The 22,721-nt window shown below is 46.2% G+C and overlaps 1 protein-coding gene and 1 long non-coding RNA gene across 2 annotated transcripts; one reads left to right on the forward strand and one right to left on the reverse strand.

Annotated features, from left to right (window-relative positions):
• Positions 1-10,431: 10,431 nt before the first annotated feature.
• On the reverse strand, positions 10,432-15,947 carry LOC138797269 (uncharacterized). Its single transcript, XR_011363913.1, has 2 exons — positions 13,021-15,947; positions 10,432-12,965 (listed from the first exon to the last, which is right to left on the reverse strand). It is a non-coding gene; the product is annotated as an uncharacterized lncRNA (long non-coding RNA).
• A 3,676-nt stretch (positions 15,948-19,623) lies between these two features.
• On the forward strand, positions 19,624-22,243 carry LOC138796473 (vomeronasal type-2 receptor 26-like; the record flags this gene model as incomplete). Its single annotated transcript, XM_069976079.1, has 2 exons — positions 19,624-20,293; positions 22,185-22,243. Coding segments are annotated over 2 exons (729 nt in total), but the record flags the coding sequence as incomplete, so codon positions are not given.
• Between the last annotated feature and the right edge of the window lie 478 nt (positions 22,244-22,721).

Consider the following 22,721-nt stretch of genomic DNA (forward strand, 5'->3'; position numbering starts at 1 on the left):
TTGCAGGCAGGTGTGCCTTGTTAAGCCTGCAGCAGGTAAAAGCTCCACAGAGCTAGAGGAGATTGCTCTCAGCCAGGGTGAACAGCCTGCATGCTGTGTTTCCTGGGAGCAAGGAGTTCTATAACTGCTGGGGCCTATTCACACTCCACGATACCGCCTATGGAAGTGACAGATAGGTGACCTGTGTTAGTAAGTGCCCAGACGGGCAAGACCTTTTTGTTTTGTTTTATTATCAATGCACGGGGTTGCTGTATTTATGTTGATGGACCGTTTGTGCTACAAATAAACACCAAAGCGGTTTTAAGTCCAAGTTTGCTGCCTGAACTGTGTCCTAACACACCATCCCCCGGGAAGATCCCTACAATTGGTGCTGCGGAGCGGGCAAAACGGTTGCTAGGGGCAACGGTGTGCATCAACTTGGCTACAGCTGCTTATGTCCTGGGTGAAGGCTGCTGCTTCACTCCAAAAGCAGCCAAGCAACATGGAGGAGATAATGAAGCAGTTAATGCAAGTGAGTTTGCAGCAACAACAGGCTCTGACAGACGCTAACCTGCGCCATGAGCAGGCTAATAGGCTGCAACAACAGGCTCTAACAGATGCTAACCTGCGCCATGAACAGACAATGGCTGCACATCAGCAAGCGATGGCTCAACAACAGAAACTTATTGAGCACCTAATCGCAAAGCAGGAGGCGTCTGCAGGTGCTAATCCCCAGCTGGTGGCCGCAGCCGCGCCAGAGACCTTGTCTATGAAAAGAGCCGTGCAGCGAGCGCTGCAAAAGATGACTGCTGATGATGATATTGAGGCCTACTTAACTGTCTTTGAGCGGGTGGCTGAGCGAGAGAAGTTACCCTCCACTGAGTGGGCAGAAGTGATTGCGCCCTATTTAACAGGCGAACCTCAAAAGGCCTATTATGACCTCAGTGAGCAAGAGGTCAAAGACTATCCTCGGCTAAGAGCGGAGATACTTGCCCGACTAGGAGTTACTGCTGCTGTCCGTGCCCGGAGGGTCCGCAACTGGAGCTACAGTCTGGACAAATCAGCGAGGTCCCAGATGTACGACCTGATCCATTTGGCAAGAAAGTGGTTGGAGCCAGACACCTCTACTCCTGCCCAGATCCTAGAGAGGGTCGTGATGGATCGCTACCTCCGTGCCCTTCCTGCTGATCTACAACGCTGGGTAGGACAAGGTGACCCTAGGAGTGCCGACGAACTCGTCAGCCTTGTGGAGAGGTTCCAGGCGACCGAGGACTACCTCCGTGATGTTCCTGCAGCACCGTCACCTCCCCGGAGTGCCAGATCTGTGCCATCATCTGGTAAGAGACTTCCATCTATTGGGGGAGTGTGGAGGGGTGCTGATAGAGGGAAGAGCGCTCAGGAGGTGTCTCAGGGGCAAAAGACTAGTGATGGTCCCCGGTGGCTAAGTGGCCCTAAAAAGGACTCCCTGCCAAGGAGACCAGGCCCTATCCAGTGTTGGAGATGCCATGAGACGGGACAGGTGTCTGCCCATTGCCCTCTTACCACTGAGCCCATGGAGTGTGACGCTAGCCGGCGTCAGTCGCTATTTGCGGAGCCGTCATGTGTTGCAGTCCCTGGACTAGAGACTGAACCACAAGTCTGCAACATTACTGTCAATGACTTCCCTGTTAAGGCGTTGCTGGACTCAGGAAGCCTTGTCACCTTGGTGCATGCCAGCCTGGTGACTGGGGACTTTGTGCCAAAAAGACATATGAGTGTGGTCTGCATACATGGCGATACAAAGGTTTACACTATAGTACTGGCTAATGTCGGGACTGAACTAGGCACTGTACAATATGAAGTGGGTGTGGTTAAAAACCTTATGCATAATGTGATATTGGGGCGTGATTTTCCATTGTTCTGGGCTCTATGGGGAAAACAACAATCCCCTGAAAGGAGTGAGGATACCCCTAAGTCTATTGCATTACCAATGGTAAATGATAAAAATGTACAGGATGAAAATGCTTTTCCTTTGCAGGTCCTGGCTGGTGAGGAAGAGGCTCCTCCCACTGACCAGAATGTTCCCGACTTAGAGGTGTCTAGAGATAATTTTGGTACTGCACAATTACAGGACCCCACTCTCAAAAATGCGAGAGAGCAGGTCACTGTTATGAATGGGGTACCTCAGGAGCCAGAAGCTGAGAAAAAATTTCCACATTTTTCTGTGACTAATGATCTCTTCTATAGAGTCACTAAGATTAATGATGAGGTTGTGGAACAGCTTCTGGTGCCTAAGTCGTACCGGCGTCAGGTACTCGACATGGCCCATAATCATGTCCTTGGGGGCCACTTGGGGACAGATAAAACACAGGAGAGAGTCCTCCAGAGGTTTTTTTGGCCTGCGATTTATGCTGACATAAAAAATTACTGCGAGTCGTGCCCCACATGTCAGCTTAGCGCCCCAGTGTCGCATTTCCGCAGTCCTTTGGTTTCGCTCCCCATCATAGAGGTACCTTTTGACCGCATTGCAATGGACTTGGTGGGTCCCATTGTAAAGTCGGCAAGGGGACACCAGTACATTTTGGTGGTCTTAGACTACGCAACCCGCTATCCTGAGGCTGTACCCCTAAGAAACACTGCATCTAAAACAATTGCCCGTGAGTTGTTTTATATGTTTTCCAGGGTGGGGATCCCCAAAGAAATCTTGACCGACCAAGGTACTCCGTTTATGTCAAAGGTGATGCAGGATGTATGCAAACTGTTTAAAATCTCACACCTTCGTACCTCTGTATATCATCCCCAGACAGATGGATTAGTGGAGAGGTTTAATAAAACCCTAAAACATATGTTAAAGAAAGTAGTGGAAAAAGATGGTCGGGATTGGGATCACTTACTTCCTTACCTGATGTTTTCTATTAGGGAAGTACCCCAAGCGTCCACAGGGTTCTCTCCCTTCGAGTTGGTCTATGGTCGTCACCCTAGGGGTTTGTTGGATATAGCGAAAGAGACATGGGAAAGTGAGTCCACCCCATACAAGAGTGTTATAGAGCATGTAGCACAAATGCAGGACCGTATAGCCACTGTAATGCCCCTAGTAAGGGAACACCTCCAGAGGGCGCAAGAGGGCCAAAGCAGAATTTACAATCGTTCTGCCAGAATCAGGACATTTAGCCCAGGTGACCGGGTACTCATTCTTGTTCCCACTGTAGAAAGTAAATTCTTAGCAAAGTGGCAGGGTCCCTATGAAATTGTAGAGAAGGTCAGTGAGGTAAACTACAAGGTACACCAACCAGGTAGAAGGAAGCCTTTCCAAGTTTATCACATAAACTTGATCAAACCCTGGAAAGACAGGGAATCCTTGGTGGCGACAAACTTTGTTAATCATTTGTCACAACCAATCCCTCCGGTCAAGATTGGTGATACTCTATCAGTGTCACAGAAGCAGGAGACTAAAGAGTTTTTGCAGAAAAATAAAGACAAGATTTCTGACCTACCAGGGTGTACGCATCTCATTCACCATCACATTGAAACTGAGCCTAGAAGCAGAGTAAACCTTAAGCCCTATAGGATACCAGAAGCACGGAGGGAGGCGGTATCCTCTGAGGTAAAACGTATGCTTGACCTAGGAGTCATTGAGGTGTTCCAGAGCGAGTGGTCCAGCCCGATTGTGTTAATCCCAAAGCCCAATGGAACTTGGAGGTTCTGTAATGACTTTAGAAAGTTAAATGAGATCTCCAAGTTCGATGCGTACCCCATGCCCAGGGTGGATGAGTTGATTGAGAGAATGGGTAGTGCCAGGTACATAACCACCCTCGATCTCACAAAGGGCTACTGGCAGATCCCCCTCACTCCTGAGGCTAGAGAGAAGACTGCATTCTCCACCCCTGATGGGCTCTTCCAATACGTAGTGATGCCATTCGGGTTACATGGAGCCCCTGCCACTTTTCAGAGGTTGATGGACTTGATCCTGCGACCACATCGGGATTACTCGGCTGCCTACCTCGATGATGTGGTCATTTTTAGCCCTGATTGGGAAAGTCACCTCTGTAAGGTCCAGGCGGTGTTAGATGCCATAAGTGATGCGGGGTTAACCATTAATGCAGAGAAGTGTGCACTAGCCTTAGAGGAGGCCAAATACCTGGGATACATTATTGGGAGGGGGTTAGTGAAACCACAACTAAATAAAATTGAGGCAATACAGAATTGGCCCAAACCCCTCACAAAGAAACAGGTCAGAGCTTTCCTGGGTATTACGGGCTATTACCGTAGGTTTGTGCCAAACTTTGCCACAGTTGCAGCCCCGCTAACTGACCTGACAAAGGGTGCGAAGTCCGCAATGGTGACATGGACTCCAGAGGCCGAGAAGGCTTTTCAAAGCCTTAAATCTGCCTTGTGTCAACAACCTGTGCTAGTTACCCCTGACTTTAGGCAAGAATTTCTGGTCCAGACAGATGCCTCTAATACAGGGTTAGGTGCCGTCCTCTCGCAGGTCGTGAATGGCGAGGAGCATCCGGTGATGTACTTGAGCAGAAAGCTATCCCCGGCCGAGAAAAACTACGCCATTGTTGAGCGAGAGTGTCTGGCAGTGAAATGGGCCCTAGAGTCCCTGAGGTACTACCTGCTAGGCAGAAAATTTAAGCTAGTGACCGACCATGCCCCCCTAACATGGATGAAGGTTAACAAGGAGAAAAATGCGAGGGTAACTAGATGGTTTCTGTCCCTCCAAAACTTTAATTTCACGGTGGAACACAGGCCAGGAAAGTTACAGGCAAATGCTGATGCCCTATCAAGGGTACACTGCCTGTGGGGACAAAATGCTCAGCCCTCCGGTCTGAAAAAGAGGGGGGGGGGGATATGTAGACATGTCACTGGAGAAGTATTTGAGGGGAGGTACATCTCACCCAGGCTAAGGCATATGGTGAGATGGTGAATCCAGGTGAGATCTGTCACTCAGCAGTGTTATGCTGCTGAGGGTTTTTTCCATGTTCCGGGCCTGGATTTACTGGAATGGTGGGTAGGTTGGTAGTGGGACCTGCCATTCCCCTCCCCCGGTCCAGTTCGGGTGTTGCAGGCAGGTGTGCCTTGTTAAGCCTGCAGCAGGTAAAAGCTCCACAGAGCTAGAGGGAATTGCTCTCAGCCAGGGTGAACAGCCTGCATGCTGTGTTTCCTGGGAGCAAGGAGTTCTATAACTGCTGGGGCCTATTCACACTCCACGATACCGCCTATGGAAATGACAGATAGGTGACCTGTGTTAGTAAGTGCCCAGACGGGCAAGACCTTTTTGTTTTTTTTTATTATCAATGCACGGGGTTGCTGTATTTATGTTGATGGACCGTTTGTGCTACAAATAAACACCAAAGCGGTTTTAAGTCCAAGTTTGCTGCCTGAACTGTGTCCTAACACACCATTCCCCCGGGAAGATCCCTACAATATATATATATATATATATATATATATATATATATATATATATATATATATATATCACTGCAGGAGCTGTATACAGGAGAACTAGAAGCACCAGTCCATGTTAAATACACATAGCAGGAGCTGTATACAGGACTAGAGGTTCTTGTTCTCCTGTATACAACTACCGCAGTGATATATACAGAACATGGACATGCTGAGACCTCTAGTTCTCCTGTATACAGCTCCTGCAGTGATATATCTAACACATGGACATGCTGATACCACTAGTTCTCCTGTATACAGCTCTTGCAGTGATAGATAGATAGATAGATAGATAGATAATCTCTATCTATCACTGCAAGAGCTATATACAGGAGAACTAGAGGTATCAGCATGTCCATGTGTCATATATATCACCAGTGCCGTATTTGCCACTAGGCACCCGTGGTTGACGGAGCGCACGGGAGCAGGAGCAGGATGGGCAGGCAGGCTGGTTCCCTCCCCCATGCAGGTCCGGTGCCTCGTCATCGAGCCTCGTGCCTCGATGTGACGTCATCGCCGAGCAGGAGAGAAGATCTGGGACCGTGGGGCTGCAGCTGTGAGCTTCCGGCCTCTGTCAGACTGTGTGTGCCAGAAGCTCACCCCCGGCCCCGCACCCCGGACCCCGAACCTCGCCGCTGCATGGGGTGAGGGAACCAGCCTGCCTGCCCATCCTTCTCCTGGCCGCCCCGTCTACCCCCCAGCCTCTCCCCCTGTGCCCCCCAGCGTCTGCCCGCCCCCCGGCCCCCTCAGCCTCTCCCTGACCCCAGCCTCTCCCCCTGACCCCAGCCTCTCCCCTGACCCCAGCCTCTCCCCGCCCCCCCCAGCCTCTCCCCCTATCCCCCCAGCCTCTCCCCCTACCCCCAGCCTCTCCCCCTAACCATCAGCCTCTCCCCCTAACCCTCAGCCTCTCCCTCTAACCCTCAGCCTCTCCCCTGCCCCCCCCAGCCTCTCCCCTGCCACCCCAGCCTCTCCCCCCGACCCAAACCTCTCCCCTGCCCCCCCAGACTCCCCTTCTACCCCCCAGACTCTCCCCTGCTCCCCCAGCCTCTCCCCCTAACCCTCAGCCTCTCCCCTGACCCGAGCTGCTCCCCCTGCCCACCAGCCTCTCTCCTGGTCCCCAGCCTCTCCCCCCTGCATTCTCAGCTATTCCCTTGCCTCCCAGCCCCTCCCTCTGACCCCCAGCCTCTCCCCCTGCACCCAGCCTCTCCCCCTGAATGCCCAGCTACTCCCCTGCCTCCCAGCCCCTCCCCCTGACCCCCAGCCTCTCCCCCTGAATGCCCAGCTACTCCCCTGCCTCCCAGCCCCTCCCCCTGACCCCCAGCTTCTCCCTCTAACCCCCAGCCTAGGTGCATTATACACTGGAGGCTTTGTGGGAGATCAGAATACATAGATCTGTGGGGGCTCAGTGTGTGGAAGTGACCCCAGAACAGCACTAATAGGGGATAGAACAAAAACATCTCCCCCTATCCCTATTAGTGATGTTCTGGGGTCACGTCCCTGCACTGAGCCCCCACAGATCTCTGTATTCTGATTTCCCATAACGCCTCCAGGACCCAACTACAACAGCTGCAGGCACTACAACTCCCAGAACAGTCTGCAGCCCTCAGGATATGCTGGGAGTTGTAGTGCCTGCAGCTGCTGTAGTTGGGTCTTAGGTGCATCATACACTGGATGCTTTGTGGCATATAAGAATACATAGATCTGTGGAGGCTCAGTGTAGGGAAGTGACCCCAGAACATCACTAATAAGATATAGGGGGGAGATGTTTTTGTTCTATCCCCTATTAGTGATGTTCTGGGGTCACTTCCCTGCACTGAGCCCCCACAGATCTATGTATTCTTATATGCCACAAAGCATTTAGTGTATAGGACCCAACTACAACAGCTGCAGGCACTACAACTCCCAGCATGTACTGACAGTCTGCAGCTCTCAGGATATGCTGGGAGTTGTAGTACAGTAGTACAATCCTATGATAGCTGCCGCTGTAGACAGATGTATTGCTGGACCTTCAGGGCTGATGGTTGTCACCCACAGATTGCAGCCACCAGGAGCTTCTGCACACAATGATTTATTACAGGGTTGTCCTCTCAGAGACTACAACTCCCAGCATACCCTGAGAGCTGTATAAATGCAGGGTGTTCTGAGATTTGTCACAGATACAGATGAATTCAGGAAAGGAGCGGGTCAGCATGTCGTGTCTCACTGGTTGTATATTGGTGGGCTCCAGGTACCCCAGTCCAACACTGGACAGAAGCGGTCCCCAAACTAAGACGTCCCCGGCCTCCTTCCTTCCTCCATCACGTCTGTTTGATGAGAAGAACGGGCAACAAGCAGAGCGGCACCCAAGTGCCAGGGTATAAACCATGCATGTACAGTAACGTTGGGGGGGGGGGGGGCGCCTCTGCGTGCAAAGTGCCTAGGGCAGCATGAACTCTAAATACAGGCCTGTATATCACTGCAGGAGCTGTATACAGGAGAACTAGAGCCTCTAGTTCTCCTGTATACAGCTCCTGCCAGTAACGTAGCTATAGGGTTAGCAGCAGTAGCCATGGCGACCGGGCCCCTATGCTAGGGGGGCCCGCCGCCCCCCCTCTCACCACTTCCTGTCACTCTGCATTTCTGTCCAACGGGCTTTGATAATGACAGCCAGTTTGAGAGAAATGCACTAAGCCCTCCCTGCCCGGACTGACAATCTGACAGACCAGTGTGCTGACCAGATTGCCAGTTCCTGTGAGACCGCCTGATGCATAAAAAAAAAGTATCAGGCAGCGCATGGGACAACCCTTACTTCCTGCCCGAGGCCCCTCCTCTGCTGCTGAGAGCCGGACCCCATTACATGGAACATGAGGAAGTCTGCTGCACTGGTCCCAGGAAGCTGATCAGTGTGAGGACAACATGTCCCCCTGCAGGAGGAAGCTCCGCCCACAGACTGCCCGGCAGGAGAGGAGGGCTATGGCAGGGCTTCTGTGTACTGTCTGTCTGTCTGTCTGTCTGTCTCTGTATGGGTATATATCTGTCTATACATACCTCCCAACTTTTGCAAAGAGCAAAGAGGGACATGTGCGCCGCGGTCCCCATAGCGACCCTCCATAGCCACGCCCCCATAGCGACCCTCCATAGCCACGCCCCCATAGCAACTCTCCATAGCCACTCCCCTACAGTCACCACATGCTGCTGACTGAATAGTGCCCTATATAGTATCCAATCCCCCCAAAAATGCCCTATATAGTATCCAATCCCCCATTATAGTGCCCCACATAGTATCCAATGCCCCCATATATGCCCCACATAGTATCCAATGCCCCCATATATGCCCCACATAGTATCCAATCCCCCACATAGTGCCCCACATAGTGTCCAATCCCCCACATAGTGCCCCACATAGAATCCAATCCCCCACATAGTGCCCCACATAGTATCCAATGCCCCCATATAGTGCCCCACATAGTAGCCAATGCCCCCATATAGTGCCCCACATAGTAGCCAATCCCCATATAGTACCCCACATAGTAGCCAATCCCCCCATATAGTGCCCCACATAGTAGCCAATCCCCCCATATAGTGCCCACATAGTAGCCAATCCCCACACAGTGCCCCACATAGTAGCCAATCCCCCCATATAGTGCCCCACATAGTATCCAATCCCCCATATAGTGCCCCACATAGTAGCCAATCCCCATATAGTGCCCCACATAGTAGCCAATCCCCATATAGTGCCCCACATAGTAGCCAATCCCTCCATATAGTGCCCCACATAGTAGCCAATCCCCCATAGAGTGCCCACATAGTAGCCAATCCCCATATATGCCCCACATAGTAGCCAATGCCCCCATATAGTGCCCCACATAGTAGCCAAACCCCCATAGAGTGCCCACATAGTAGCCAATCCCCATATATGCCCCACATAGTAGCCAATGCCCCCATATATGCCCCACATAGTAGCCAATCCCCCATATATGCTCCATAGTAGCCAATGCCCCATATAGTGCCCCACATAGTAGCCAATCCCCCATATAGTGCCCCAAATAGTAGCCAATGCCCCCAAATATGCCCCACATAGTAGCCAATAACCCATATAGTGCCCCACATATTATCCAATCCCCCCATATAGTAGCCAATGCCCCCATATAGCGCCCCACAGAGTAGCCAATACCCCCCATTAGTGTGGCCCCAGCGGAAAAAACAATAAACCAGTAACTCACCTGTCCGCCGGTCCCAGCAGCTCCTCTCCCGGCAGAGCGCGCACTCCCGTCATCCTCCGGGGGCGGGCAGCGGGGTATACAGACACTGACTGTGCCGGAAGTGACCTGCAGCCTCTATATGAATTACTTCCGGTACAGTCAGTGACTCTGTACTCCGCTGCCCGCCCCGGAGGATGACGGGAGTGCGCGCTCTGCCGGGAGAGGAGCTGCCGGGACCGGAGGACAGGTGAGTTACTGGTTTATTGTTTTTTTCGCTGGGGCCACATATATTGCGGGACACTGGGGGCCGTTCCGGGACCGCGGGACAGCACCCCGAAAACGGGACTGTCCCGCGAAATCCGGGACGGTTGGGAGGTATGGTCTATATGTTAGCCTGTGTAGAACTAAAGCTCCTAGCATGCCCTGACAGCCTGTGTGTAACTACTACTCCCAGCATTCCCTAACAGCCTGTGCACAACTAAAGCTCCCAGCATGCCCTGACAGCCTGTGTAGACCTACTACTCCTACTACTCCCAGCATACCCTGTGTAGAACTAAAGCTCCCAGCATGCCCTGACAGCCTGTGTAGAACTACTGCTCCCAGCATGCCCTGACAGCCTGTGTAGACCTACTACTCCTACTACTCCCAGCATACCCTGTGTAGAACTAAAGCTCCCAGCATGCCCTGTGTTAAGGTTAAATTTATATGTTGACCTCTCTCTATGGAGAGAAGCCAAAAACCCAGGTAAAGGATGGTTTTTAAATTATATCTAGAGTTGGAATCCTGCAGTATTACCAGCTCGTTACTTATACGTCATGGACACAGATAAGACAATGTATCATGATTATAAGCCTGGAGAAAATGGCCCAAGTTTTATTATGGTAATCACATTTTATAGACAGATAAAATATAGGGTGGTAACAAATGCTAATAAGACATAGATGAGGCGGTGCTAGTGATTTAGATATTCAGTCATGCGCAATGGCATCTATATTAGTATTCATTATTATTATTCAAAAAGGTTAGAACAATACATTCTGTGCAATAATACTTTCACATTATTCCCACTGTAACAGACAGGCAGCTTTCCTCTGAGAATGGCCTTGAACGCTGATAAACATGTCTCTGAGGGAAATAGTTCTTGAGACAAAACATTCTTTCTAGTGTCCATATCAGAAGTTTTCCAAGGTAAGAAATGGTCCAACTATAAGTTAACCCTATCAGGGACTCTCTAATGTGCTGGAGCTTCTGAGCAAGAGGCCTATATATATGTAGTCATACAGGTACGGTGCAGGTAGGTAAAATCGTATCGCTGGCCTTATCATTCCCCCATTTGACATCCGTGGAGCATGGATATGGGTCATCACTGGTGGTTGGGTCGTAGCCGGAGGTTTTAAGGACTCCACCCTCAGCCGCAGGTTGATCAAGGGACCACAGGTGAAAACATCCTCCAAGTACTAGTACAGCATCCAACCTCCAGAAATGTCCAGGCGGCACAGATTCAAGAGAACCGATAAGAGAAAGAAAGCATAGTAACGTTAGTCTCTTATATGAGGGTGAAGCTTCTTCCTGTTTGTCGAGGTTTTACACGAGAGAAAATACACATGAACACTTTTACTGAAAAACAGATCAGTATTATGCATAAGACCACTTGGAAGAGACCCTGAAGGACTCCCATTAGTTTATGGGCATCACCATAGGATAGACAAAAATAGTACCATACGTTTTATTGAAAGTTATAGATGGCGGAACAAACTTACAGCAGATGTGGTAGGAAGATCTGCAATAACCGAAAGAAAATACTAAACAATGGGTGAGTCTGTACAGTATACATCAATATACAGCTTAGTTACAACAAAACAAATAAAAGCTTATTATCAATACCCAAACTAATATATGTATATGACAAATACCTCTCCGGATTTTATCAAAATAACCAAACCTTATTGTCTCATCACTCCTGTCCCTAAGATTTGTCCCTAATCTTGACTACAGATGTAGCCCCCTTCTCTAGGTCCCTTTACCGTAGGACTGCTTTAAAGGTAAGACAATCCTCCGTCCCGAACCTAACTAGTCTCCTGTCACTCCTACGTCTCCCTGTGACACTGAGTGATCAGACGATAAGTTCTTCACTGTATATAACAGATGTGACTCTATCACAAGGACTCTACCACTTTGGTATCATGTGGGTATTGGAAAGTCACAAAAACTAACTTTAAAAAGTTTCTGAAAATAAAAAGTTTAGATGTGAGCAAATCTTATCTCATGGCAAAAGCAAAATGAAAAGTTGATTGATACATAAACCAAAAACAGCACAACAGGTAAATGCAATAACATCTCCACAATGTGACCTACTATGTAACCATTAGATTCACTTATAATAACCAATTAGTGAATTCACAATCTTCAGTAAGGGATTCTCAAAATTCCCACTTCTTTTTAGTCTTTTTACTTCATTTTGTACCTAGAAAACGTCTTTATGATTAGATCACACAGGACTAATGACTGGTCGCATGGTCACATCTCTTCCTGTACATAATCATATAGTATAATACATACACCAATAATATGAAGTAACTGGGCGCTTATTACCGATATAATATTTGGATCCTACTGAATTGTCTCTTGTCTGACTGAGATCATCATATATTACACATAAGATAACCACCATAGAAATAACAGCAAAGTGTAAACCATACATCACCTAAAGTTTCAAAGCCTTTTTATGAGAATAATATATATCATATGATCCTTTTTGTAATAGTAGCATTGGTATGGATCCTTTATCCTTAAACCCATCTTTTGACTGACAGGCCTCTTTACAGACACTTGGACTCTTGGCCTCAGTTATATCGCTTCTTTTAAGGCCACTCGTATCACCTCAGACATTGGCTTTGTCGTCTCCCATAGTTTTGGCTTGACCTGTAAAGAAGACACCAATACAGACAAGGACATACCTGTATAGGCCACCTGTGGCAGGTGGATGACGTCCACTTACATTCCCTGAAACAGGCAGGAAGATGACAGACTATGCAGACAGGCACTTTACGGTGTTACTTACAGTAGGTTATGACAGGTGTAGATAATACAGCCGTACACAACCCTCTCTGCTATATTTGTTGTCCCCTGGGCCGCCCAATGTGAGGATTCTACATCACATTACACATGGCTTCCTTCTGCTGGTTTTGTCAGATAACTTACAGTGGGATACAAGGCAGGCGGCAAACACAGTTACTTACTGTCTGACTGCCATCTTTACCCAGTACCTCTTCTCCATCCGCTGGTCTCACAGCTTGTTGCTGATTGTCTCTGGAAAAGACTTAAAAACAAACAGATCCACATCTCCTCCTCCACCTGTACACTATGTGCGGTTACCTCAGGAAGAGACCGGAAACATCTCCCCATCCCCCTGTACACTATGTACGGTTACCTCAGGAAGAGACTGGAAACATCTCCCCATTCCCTTGTACGCTTTGTACACTGTTACCTTGGGAAGAGCACAGAAACCACCGCATCACCAGCTTCATCCATCACCATTTAGGCTTCAGGGTTTGTCTGCGTGAACGTTGCTTCAGCCGCTCTATGGCAGCTTTTCTTCTTCTTTGAACAGTTTTTTTGAACGCTTCTTTGAAGTGTTTTTGGTAAGCCCAGGGACCAAACAAATCTCTAATTTGCCAATTAACCCATAATGGTGGGCTTCATATAGACATCTGCACAGTTACCTTCAACCATCCTACATGTCTCAGTGATTGTCCTCACCTCCAGCTTATAGCAGGAGCGGTTTCTGCAGTGGAACGTCACTCTGCATGGCGGTCACCATATATCCTTGCGTCTTGTGTCATCCATCTTTGAAAAGTCTGAGATAATCTACAATGAAAACTTTTAAACTTTCATTAATATTTGGGCTTTCAATTACATTTTCATCTTTCACAATTTAAAATATCAAACACAATAAGTAACAAAAACATCCTTATTCAAAAATAAAAATTTGTACGGTGTTTAAAATTTTTTTTTTTTTTTTTTTGTTTTTTTTTTAAACATCAAAATGGGCTACTCCCATTTCCATTCACCTCTATCCCCTCCCCCATTTGAATCTACATCAAGAGGCAACAGAGATGCTAGATTCAATGCACTTAACACAAAATATATATATATTGGGGGGGCATAAGGCGTGCAGACTGGAGCCATGGACATGGGTTTGGTTTTTACTAGGGATAAAAGTACATATATATTCATGAGCTAAGTTTGCTATAATCATCACAAAACTGTTAACCCTAAAAATAAAAACATTGTACACTCGTCCTATATTAACCTTCTTTTGATAAAAAAATTTAATAAAACACACCTTAAAGATGAAATGTAAAACATACGGTATATAGAATAATTCTTTTTGTCAGAACCTTCAGCTTAATTTGTACCATCATTAGCTGAAATGAATCCATTCCTCTAGTAAGCGTCTCTTATCAGTAAGTAGAACGCTCTGTACCTCACTTCTAACCTTGAGCAGTGAGCAGTAAAATCATAGATACAAGAGTTAAAACTTCTTTTTTTTTTTTCTAACATCCTTGAAGTTACAGAAGATATCAGCGCTGTGCTCTTATGCACCAGACTGTAACCTTGGACAGTGGCACACATACTTATAACTTAGTAGGAAAAAAAACAATTTGCGTAGAACTTATTAGGATAGATGTGTACACATATGTACACATATATATATATAAACACTTGTTAAATAAAGTTACATAGAAATATATATATTTTACTGTAGTAAACTACTTCTTCTTTGAAATATCATACGTTGGGGACACACACTTAAAGAAAATCTGCTTACAATATATATTGGGATACATATATATACTTTTTAAATAAATGTGTAAGTTACAGTAATAAGTTACTACAGGCTCCTTATACCATTGGGTTCTTAATAAGTGCACAAAATTCTGCGTTTGATCTTTACCAATTATCACTTTTCTCTTGACATTCCTAATAAAACGTACTTTTTCTCTCTGACTCCTACTGACACTTCCGTATAACAATCTTATACACTAATAGGTCTAATAGACCCAGCTCCTTCAAACAGTCTCATTGCTTTTCCCTCCAACAAACCTTTGTCTAACTTTCTTCACCATCAGGTAATAATATTCATTAATAAATGTGCAAAACAGTTGTTAGACTCTATCGGAGAGTCCTGTGCCCGCCCCCTCAGTGACACTAAGCAGTATGGGCGGAGGACAGAAATGCCAGGAGTTAAAATGGCCACCGGACTAGATAACCGGATATAAGGGTGTTGGCTTAGGGCATGGTTTTGAGACGTCACAATTATAATACAGACGTGGATGATATGTGGGAGTGGTTGGCTTTCAGTCGCCATCTTTGAGGGCTGATTACAGAAAAGTGGCGTACACAAATAAGCAAATGTTCCACGGTCGGGACAACAGAAAATGATCAACATTTTTTTAACACGTAACATACTTCTAAAGGGGAACACCAGCTTAGTAAGACTGGCTGAAATACAGTATAATGTAGGAGAGTACATTACATTACACTAACAGCTCTGATTCTCTTTTTTTTTTCTTTTTTTCTAATGCTGCTTGCATGTGATCTGCAGCTCTCAGAGCTGGTTGATGGCCTTGTACAAAACATAACAAATAACACACAAAAAAAACTTTGTATGCTGCTTCACTACGCAGCATTAATTAACCTCTTCAGCTCTCTCAGTACTGTATCTAGCAATGAGCTGGACTGTTCTCCTTGTCTGAGTACGTGGCTTTGTACTTAGACACTTATATGGCACTGTACACTATTTGAGGTTAGGCTGCCCACCTCCACAAAGGCATTGGTCTTACTATCAGGTAAGGGGCACTTTAAATCAAAGTAACTACTTCAACAGCCGACCAAGGGGAAGATTCCTGCAGAACAAAGGGTCTATACGCCACCATTGGATGTAGGTTGGCTTTTCGCAGGATCTGGGGTTTGTATACAGATATAAACTGGGTACAATGGTGTAACATAATGATGTGGCTTGGGTCTGCCACACACACTACAATATTCTGTCTTATCTAGAAATTGTTGGTCACCGGCACATGACATGTCCACCCAGCTGGACCTGTGCTTCCCACCCATTATCCTAAATGTTTTCCTTCTGTCTGACCCTCTGGCTCTCATCTATCTACTCCACACCCTCCCCTCTTAGAACTCTAATCCTTGATTCCCCCTTAGGGATAGTACTTACATTGACCCTTAAGGTTCCTGGAAATTCCAAGGACCCATTTGCCCTGCATGTTACATGTAGGTCTGGTTACCTACCCACAAGGCAAAAATAAGTGTGCACAGGAGTGTAAGGGGTTTTCCAAGTGTTGGTCAGAGAGCCAGAGGTTGGTGGGGCTAAGGCATGTATCTGCCTTCATATCAAACCTCCTAAAGATCTGTTCTAGATCTTGCACTGCATCTTCTCATGCCCATCGCTAACTATATCTTCCTTAGCTTCACATCAGCTTCACATAAACTTCTTGTGGAGACTGGGGATCCCTTTTTTTAGAGAATAACTGTCTCATCCTTGCTCAGCTAATCCCTAGGTAGCGTATTGGGGAACGAAACCTAAACCTTAGGTTTTAACAAGCACAGCCGCTATAGGCCCAGCCGTCACAGTGACACACTATGGCGACGCACTACAGCAACCTTGCTATAGGCCCAGCCGTCACAGTGACACACTATGGCGACGCACTACAGCAACCTACTGTCCCTCGTTGCTAATTCCTCCTAGGGGGCAAGGGGGTAAGTCACAGATCTTCTGACCTGCTCTCTACCACAGTACAAGCACAAATAATGGGATCAATACGAGTATTGTTCCCGCTGCTCGAGACAGATATCACTTATCAGGAACCCGTTCACTCCAAAAGTTATGTGCCTGCTGTCTGTGACCTCGCAGCTGTTCTCGATGCCATGCTGTATTACAAGGGTTAAGCATTAATCACAGCCTCCCCGTAAGGACGTAGAAGTGAATAAGTTCGGCAATCCCTTTCCTTAATTCAGCATGAATACAGCAACAGCTTATCTCAATCACACAACAGTTTGCGACGGCAATGCAGCACTTTAACCTTGTCCTATCCTGGGTTACAGAGTTCTTTGTCTAACAAATAGACTCAGCTTTACAAACATATATAGAGAACGCAGGTGACGGGAATCTCATTAGATCCGTTCCCCTGAGGCACAGATAGTACGTAAGAAAGGGAAAGTCTTTCTTACCTGGCCAGTTATATCTGTGCGTCCGATGACGGATAAATCACCGCATCCCGTCTGTCTGCGTTCTGGTTGCAAGAGGCTGAGTCCCGATTCGGACGCCAAATGTTAAGGTTAAATTTATATGTTGACCTCTCTCTATGGAGAGAAGCCAAAAACCCAGGTAAAGGATGGTTTTTAAATTATATCTAGAGTTGGAATCCTGCAGTATTACCAGCTCGTTACTTATACGTCATGGACACAGATAAGACAATGTATCATGATTATAAGCCTGGAGAAAATGGCCCAAGTTTTATTATGGTAATCACATTTTATAGACAGATAAAATATAGGGTGGTAACAAATGCTAATAAGACATAGATGAGGCGGTGCTAGTGATTTAGATATTCAGTCATGCGCAATGGCATCTATATTAGTATTCATTATTATTATTCAAAAAGGTTAGAACAATACATTCTGTGCAATGATACTTTCACATTATTCCCACTGTAACAGACAGTCAGCTTTCCTCTGAGAACGGCCTTGAACGCTGATAAACATGTCTCTGAGGGAAATAGTTCTTGAGACAAAACATTCTTTCTAGTGTCCATATCAGAAGTTTTCCAAGGTAAGAAATGGTCCAACTATAAGTTAACCCTATCAGGGACTCTCTAATGTGCTGGAGCTTCTGAGCAAGAGGCCTATATATATGTAGTCATACAGGTACGGTGCAGGTAGGTAAAATCGTATCGCTGGCCTTATCACCCTGACAGCCTGTGTAGAACTACTACTCTCAGTAAGCCCTGACAGCCTGTGTAGACCTACTACTCCTACTACTCCCAGCATGCCCTGTGTAGAACTAAAGCTCCCAGCATGCCCTGACAGCCTGTGTAGAACTACTACTCACAGCATGTCCTGACAGCCTGTGTAGACCTACTACTCCTACTACTCCCAGTATGCCCTGTGTAGAACTAAAGCTCCCAGCATGCCCTGACAGCCTGTGTAGAACTACTACTCCCAGCATGCCCTGGCAGCCTGTATGGCACTATTACTCCCAGCATGCCCTGACAGCCTGTGTAGAACTACTACTCCCATCATGCCCTGACAGCCTGTGTAGAACTAAAGCTCCCAGCATGCCCTGACTGCCTGTGTAGAACTACTACTCCCAGCATGCCCTGGTAGCCTGTGTAGAACTACTAGTCCCAGCATGCCCTGACAGCCTGTGTATAACTACAGCTCCCAGCATGCCCTGACAGCCTGTGTAGAACTAAATCTCCCAGCATGCCCTGGTAGCCTGTGTAGAACTACTAGTCCCAGCATGCCCTGACAGCCTGTGTATAACTACAGCTCCCAGCATGCCCTGACAGCCTGTGTAGAACTAAATCTCCCAGCATGCCCTGACAGCCTGTGTAGAACTACTACTCCCACCATTCCCTTACAGCCTGTGTATAACTACTACTCCCAGCATGCCCTGACAGCCTGTGTATAGCTACTACTCCCAGCATGCCCTGAAAGCCTGTATGTGTATAACTACTGCTCCCAGCATGCCCCAGTCTCTCTCAGTCCCCCCCAGCTGTCCCAGTCCCTCTCAGTCACCCTCAGCTCCCCCTCAGTCACCCCTAGCTGCCCCAGTCCCTCTGTCACTCATAGCTGCCCCAGTCCCTTTCAGTCACCCCTAGCTGCCCCAGTCCCTCTCAGTCACCCCCAGCTCCCTCTCAGTCCCCCCAGCTGCCCCAGTCCCTCTCAGTCTCCCTCAGTCACCCCCAGCTCCCCCTCAGTCATGCCCAGCTGCCCCAGTCCCCCTCAGTCCCACCCAGCTCCCCCTCAGTCACCTCCAGCTTCCCCAGTCCCTCTCAGTCACCCCCTTCTCCCCCTCAGTCACCCCCTTCTCCCCCTCAGTCACCCCCCAGCTCCCCCTCAGTCACCCCCAGCTCCCCCACTGTTGAACTGGGAAGCAATACAGTTGTTATCTCAAACATCATTAAAATAGTATCTGACCTCACAGCTTCTCTGGCGATCTGTCATGTCCTCTCTCCGCAGTTCTACTGTACATCAGTAATACTGTAATATTGTAATAAAATATTATTGGGAAAGCTGGGGACGTCTTTGGGATGTGACCATAGTAGTAGTAAGCAGTCTGAGAGTTGAGGATCCTATAAATGAGGCTGACGGCTGCCCGGTAGAATTGTCAGTGCTGAGAGAAGAGATGACGGATCCTGTGCGGTGAGACACAGAAGTAGCTGGAGAAATTATGAAGGTTACCGTCCGATCACCACCGACAGTGGCACAGTACGAGAGGTGGAGGCAGTAGCACGGTACATGAGGGAACACAGTGACAGTTTATTAGGACACATTGGCACATAAGGAGGCGTCACCTTAGAGTAATTGGATATAATGTTTTTGGCCTCTGACTGCGCCTGATCGGTTTGGATGGGGGGGGGGGGGGGGGGGGGGAGAGGGAAAAATAAATAAATATTATCCTTATGTGAAATGGAAGGGATGCAATCTGAAGAGCCTAGTATGGACCATCAATTTGATGGAAATAACTCTTCCACCCTGCATTTGGCAAAATTATAAACTATTGTTAATTCATTTTGTTTCTTCTTTTCCAGACAGTGAAAATTGCCAGAGATGTCCTGACCATGAATGGCCGAATGAGGGGAAAACCAAATGTGTTCTGAGATATTATGAGTTTTTGTCCTATGAGACTGATGTTTTTGCTTTAGTCTTTTCCATCATCTCCATATTACTCTCTCTTATAACTTTATGTATAATTGGAATATTCACTTTATTCCGGAACATTCCCATTGTCAGAGCCAATAACCGGAACCTCAGCTTCATTCTCCTGAACTCTCTCATGTTCAGCTTACACTGTGTGTTTCTCTTCATCGGTCGCCCAGTGGATATAACCTGCATGCTGAGACAAATCTTCTATGGGATCTTCTTCACAGTAGCCGTGTCTTCTGTCCTGGCCAAGACCATCATAGTCTGCATAGCATTCAAGGCCACCAGACCTGACAGTCCCTGGAGAAAGTGTGTGGGGGTTAAGCTTCCTTATACTGTAGTGTTGGTCTGTTCATCTATTCAGATCCTGAATGCAGTTATCTGGTTGTCACTGTCTCCTCCATATCAGGAGTATAACCTGGATTATCCTGGGAAGATCATCATTCAGTGTAATGAAGGGTCAGTCTTGGCCTTTTACCTCATGTTGGGTTATATGGGGTTTCTGGCAGGGGTGAGCTTTGTTCTAGCTTTCCTGGTGAGGACATTACCTGATATCTACAATGAAGCCAAGTACATCACCTTCAGCATGCTGGTGTTCTGCAGTGTCTGGATCTGTGCCATCCCGGCCTATCTGAGCAGTACAGGGAAACACATGGTCACTGTAGAGATATTCGCCATATTAGCCTCAGGGGGAGGAATATTGGGCTGTATGTTTTTTCCAAAATGTTACAATATCCTGATGGAGTCTAAGAAGAGGAATAGTAAAGAAACAAAAAAAAAAAATTCCACATAAAATCTAATTATTAATATAAAATACAAAGTAATTTTTATTTCCTTTATTGTATTAAAGAGTTTCTCTTTTTTGCTGATTTAATAGGCTCCTCCGCCATTATCATTTTTTTTAACAATCTCTATGAATCTCTCTATAAAGACTATTTTATTCTGGGACTAATTGTAGTTAGAGATAAGCAGAGCACTCTTAGTTTTGCTTTGTACTGAACACTCAGCTTTTAAATCCTGCTGTCTGCCCACCCTGTAGAGAAGGTTGAGAAGGCCCGAGGACCGGGTGGAAAACATACAGGACTGCTAATCTCTAATTGTAGTTCCATTGTTGTTCCATCTTTCATTCTTACATTCACTAAACTGGGACTCCTGTAAAGACTTCACACGGAGGGTTTGGGAATAAACCATGGAATTTATCCACATATAGGGTGGGTTCACACTACGGAATTCTGTCCGCGTGCCTTTCCGCCAGCTCCATAGATACCATTCTATGGGCCGGCATGTCACTTCTTTCGGCGGATAGCGAAATACGCCATCTCATAGAATGGTGTCTATGGAGCCGGCAGACATTATCCGCGAGAATTCCTTAGTGTGAACCCACCCACAGCTGTTATTTTACAGTAACAGCAAATATTTGCCATTTAATGTCGACCATCCACTCAATTTCAACATTGTGTGAACAGATCCTTTCTGTGTTTTCAATCCACTCCTGGTTTTGGTTGTAATATGAGGACCACAATATTGACTGAAATATACTGTGTGTAAACCCAGCCATAAGCTGTATCTACTGGATTTCTTGTAAATGCTTAATGTAATTTATTCCTCTAAATAAAGAGACTCTGTTCACGATTTGAGTCATCAAATGCTTGAAAATCTTTTATTACGGTCTAAAGAGATAAGCTCATACACAAATGTTTTCAGCAGAAAGCCTCAGCTCAGAACTGGGAGGAGACTAAATAGACAATAACAAGTATGGAATGAATTGTTAGTGTCACCATGGGAAGCAACATACAAAAAGTTATGTTAGAGTGGAATACCCCATTAAAGTATTCTTGAATTCCAAGGGCCAAGCAATTCACCTAAAACATTTTTTATCATATAAATAAAGCTCTGGCCATTTTGACATAAAAAATGTTTACTGTAGTTGGAGTTGGAGTCATGTGTCTAATAAACATGTAATATGCTGTAATGATAATAAAGGAGGCTTCTTTTCGCTCCTGGAGTACTGGGTGTCTCAGTGGCTAGCACAGTTTTTTTTACAGTGCTAGGATTATGTGTTTTGATCTCACCAAGGACACATCGGTATAGAGTTTGTATGTTTTCCCAGTGTTTGCATGGTTTCCTCCCACACTCCAAAACTACTGATAGACAAAATTAGATTGGAAGCCTGAATAGGGGCAGAGAGTTATCTATGGCAAGCTCTGTACATCAATATAGAATTAGTTGGTGTCATATAAATAAAGGAATCATCATCATTATTATTGTTATTATTAGAGATGAAAACACTTTTCAAAAATTCACTTGGGCAGTTCACAAATTTTGGGCATAAAATGCACGAACATGCGAACTGAACCATAATTAACCTTATAATCACTTAAAACAGTATATTTTTATTTCAGTTTTGCTTTTGTAGATGAAAAATAGGAAAATTAGAACAAAAATATGCAGTATTGAGTAAATATATAGCAAAATACCTGGCGGCTTAAATGCAAAAGGCATAGTGTCTAATGCAACATAGCCGACAATTAGCCACCGCTAATTTACTATATATTTTTTTTACTGCATGTTTACTGCATATTTCATTCTAATTTTGCTATTTTTCTTTCTATTTTCTTTCTTTCTTTCTCTTTTCTTTCTTTCTATTTTTAGGGCCGTTTTTTGCAGGTCCTATGTGCATTCAGTGCAAGTCCATATCACGCATGAACTAAAGTATGTCCACTAATTATCTGTGCAAGTTTGAAGTTCAATGACTTTATTAGTTCATAGGAAATAAACTTAAAAAAGCAGTCCATTCAATTAAGTTCTGAGTATCGAGACGGAGCAACTCACTGATCAGCATGAGGGTTCATTTACATAGAAGGATTATCTGACAGATTATCTGCCAAAGATTGGAAGCCAAAGCCAGGAATGGATTTGAAAAGAGGAGAAATCTCAGGCTTTCCTTTATGTTCTGATCTCTGTTTATAGTCTGTTTCTTGCTTTGGCTTCTAATCTTTGGCAGATAATCTGTTAGATTATCTTTTTGTGTAACTGGACCCTTAGGAGATGCCGGCTTCCCTGTGACTCATATGGTGAATTAAAAGCTGATTGCTGGCCGTTCAGTTCTCCTGGGAACACGAACCGATCAGGTCTCTGTCTGTCTATATATCTATTATTTATCTATCTCATTGGCTCTATCTATCTATC

This window comes from Dendropsophus ebraccatus, chromosome 7 (genome assembly GCF_027789765.1).
Source record: "Dendropsophus ebraccatus isolate aDenEbr1 chromosome 7, aDenEbr1.pat, whole genome shotgun sequence".
NCBI classification, from domain to species: Eukaryota; Metazoa; Chordata; class Amphibia; order Anura; family Hylidae; genus Dendropsophus; species Dendropsophus ebraccatus.